This window comes from Haplochromis burtoni, unplaced genomic scaffold, assembly GCF_018398535.1.
Source record: "Haplochromis burtoni strain Fernald_Lab_line unplaced genomic scaffold, NCSU_Asbu1 Contig_5598, whole genome shotgun sequence".
Classification (NCBI taxonomy): domain Eukaryota; kingdom Metazoa; phylum Chordata; class Actinopteri; order Cichliformes; family Cichlidae; genus Haplochromis; species Haplochromis burtoni.
Genome location: NW_024587959.1, coordinates 1 through 1,607, shown reverse-complemented (window position 1 = coordinate 1,607; position 1,607 = coordinate 1). Strand labels below are relative to the sequence as shown.

General features: G+C 38.5%; 1 protein-coding gene across 1 annotated transcript; it reads right to left on the bottom strand.

Annotated features, from left to right (window-relative positions):
• Window positions 1-224: 224 nt before the first annotated feature.
• On the bottom strand, window positions 225-1,601 carry LOC102295288 (E3 ubiquitin-protein ligase DTX3L). Its single transcript, XM_005953576.2, has 3 exons — window positions 1,071-1,601; window positions 728-945; window positions 225-622 (listed from the first exon to the last, which is right to left on the bottom strand). Exons 1-3 carry the CDS (start codon window positions 1,539-1,541, stop codon window positions 553-555), a joined length of 759 nt encoding a protein of 252 aa, XP_005953638.1. The 5' UTR covers window positions 1,542-1,601; the 3' UTR covers window positions 225-552.
• Window positions 1,602-1,607: the final 6 nt, after the last annotated feature.

Below are 1,607 nucleotides of genomic sequence, written 5' to 3'. Positions count from 1 at the left end.
TTTTTTTAAAATGAAAAATGACACATAGCTTTTATAGTACACAATGCATGGAGGCGCAGACTTTCTTCTGAAAAGAGAATAATGTTTAATTTTTGCTGGAGTACTTTACAAACTAAATAACAGATATTGTTATAAATAAAATTTTAAAAATTGTACAGAAAACAAGCCACAGTGTTCTGTGTTTTGTTCACAACCGGTCCTGATAAAAGGAGGAATTCAGTGTGGAGGATTTAATCATTTATTAGGCAAACAGCAAGTCAGACCATCAGCACTGTAGACGTGAGATCATATAAGTCTGTGTTTACGCAACTTTACATTTTATATTGTTACATGATGAAAACTTTGACAAACAAAAAAGTGTAATCACCCAATATTTGAAGATAATATATGTGGCTAATGAAAAAAGTAAATTCTAACCCCTACTGATCATTTAAAGAATTAACAGAGAAAAGAGAGCAAAACAGAGTGTTTGAATTTCAGTGTCTGTTTAAAGAGTCATCTTGTTTTTAACGTCTTTGATTTCTAATCCACCTGTACTTTGTATCAAACACTTCACTCAATGCCTTTGGCCTTTAACTCCTCTTTGACTCTGCTCAGGTACTCAGGGTCAGGATACCCAAAGCTGTGGAAACAGAACATATCCAAGGTTAATATGTAGTATTTTATTAGAGTAAACCGTGAAAGAAAACATATATCACAACGCTAGTAAGGAAATTGGTTACCCTACCAATCTGGTCCTCCAGATGTGGATGTTTTGTGGTGAATGTCGTTCCAGGTCACCTGGCCGTCCATACCAGTTGTTCTGGATGTACCAATAGTAAAAATGAGCTTCTGGCCAAAAGCTTTTTTCAGCAGTCGCAGCACTTCATTGCCCTCTTTGTTGTCTGGAAGATACGCTTGTCTTCTAATCCCAAAATAGCGCTGTCCAGGATTGGGATGTTTTTCCTAGAAAGATGAATGGAAAGTAAACAATATTAGAAAAATATATACATACAACCACAAAATGAAAACACAATCATGTTTTATTTTTTAAACAGGGACATAGGCACTCAGATAAAATTGTCACTTACCGTCTGTGTTCCACTTGGAATCTCATAGCTGATCATTATGGTGCCACAGTCTGAGTATCCAGGGAGGGGAATTGTGAGTATCTGGTGTGACATTCTTCCATCTGGTTGGTCTCCGACTATCTTACCAAAGACGACTCTGCATATAGGACAGATGGGCCCATTCGCCTTCTCTGCTTGTTTCAGACAGTCTTTACAAAATTCATGTTTACAGTTGAGCTGTCTCTTGTTTTTGAATTTATCCAAACATATAGGACACCTTTCATCACTTTGGTCACCTGCTCTTTTCCCACTGTCAGTTGGTGGGTCAATGTTGTGCTTCCTGTTTGCTGATTGGCCATTCAACACAGGCTCATTGGAGGCCCCCTCTGATTGAGAAATGATTGTGCCACTGAACCCAGTGGCACCATGGAATTGGGATGAAACAAACCTCTGGTGTAGACAGAGAAGTGCTCTGAGGGCGTGGCTCTCCATTGAGGCATTTCCTTCTTTCTTGTAGAAAGCTGTGACATTAACTTTGCCTTGACCAATGTCTGAATC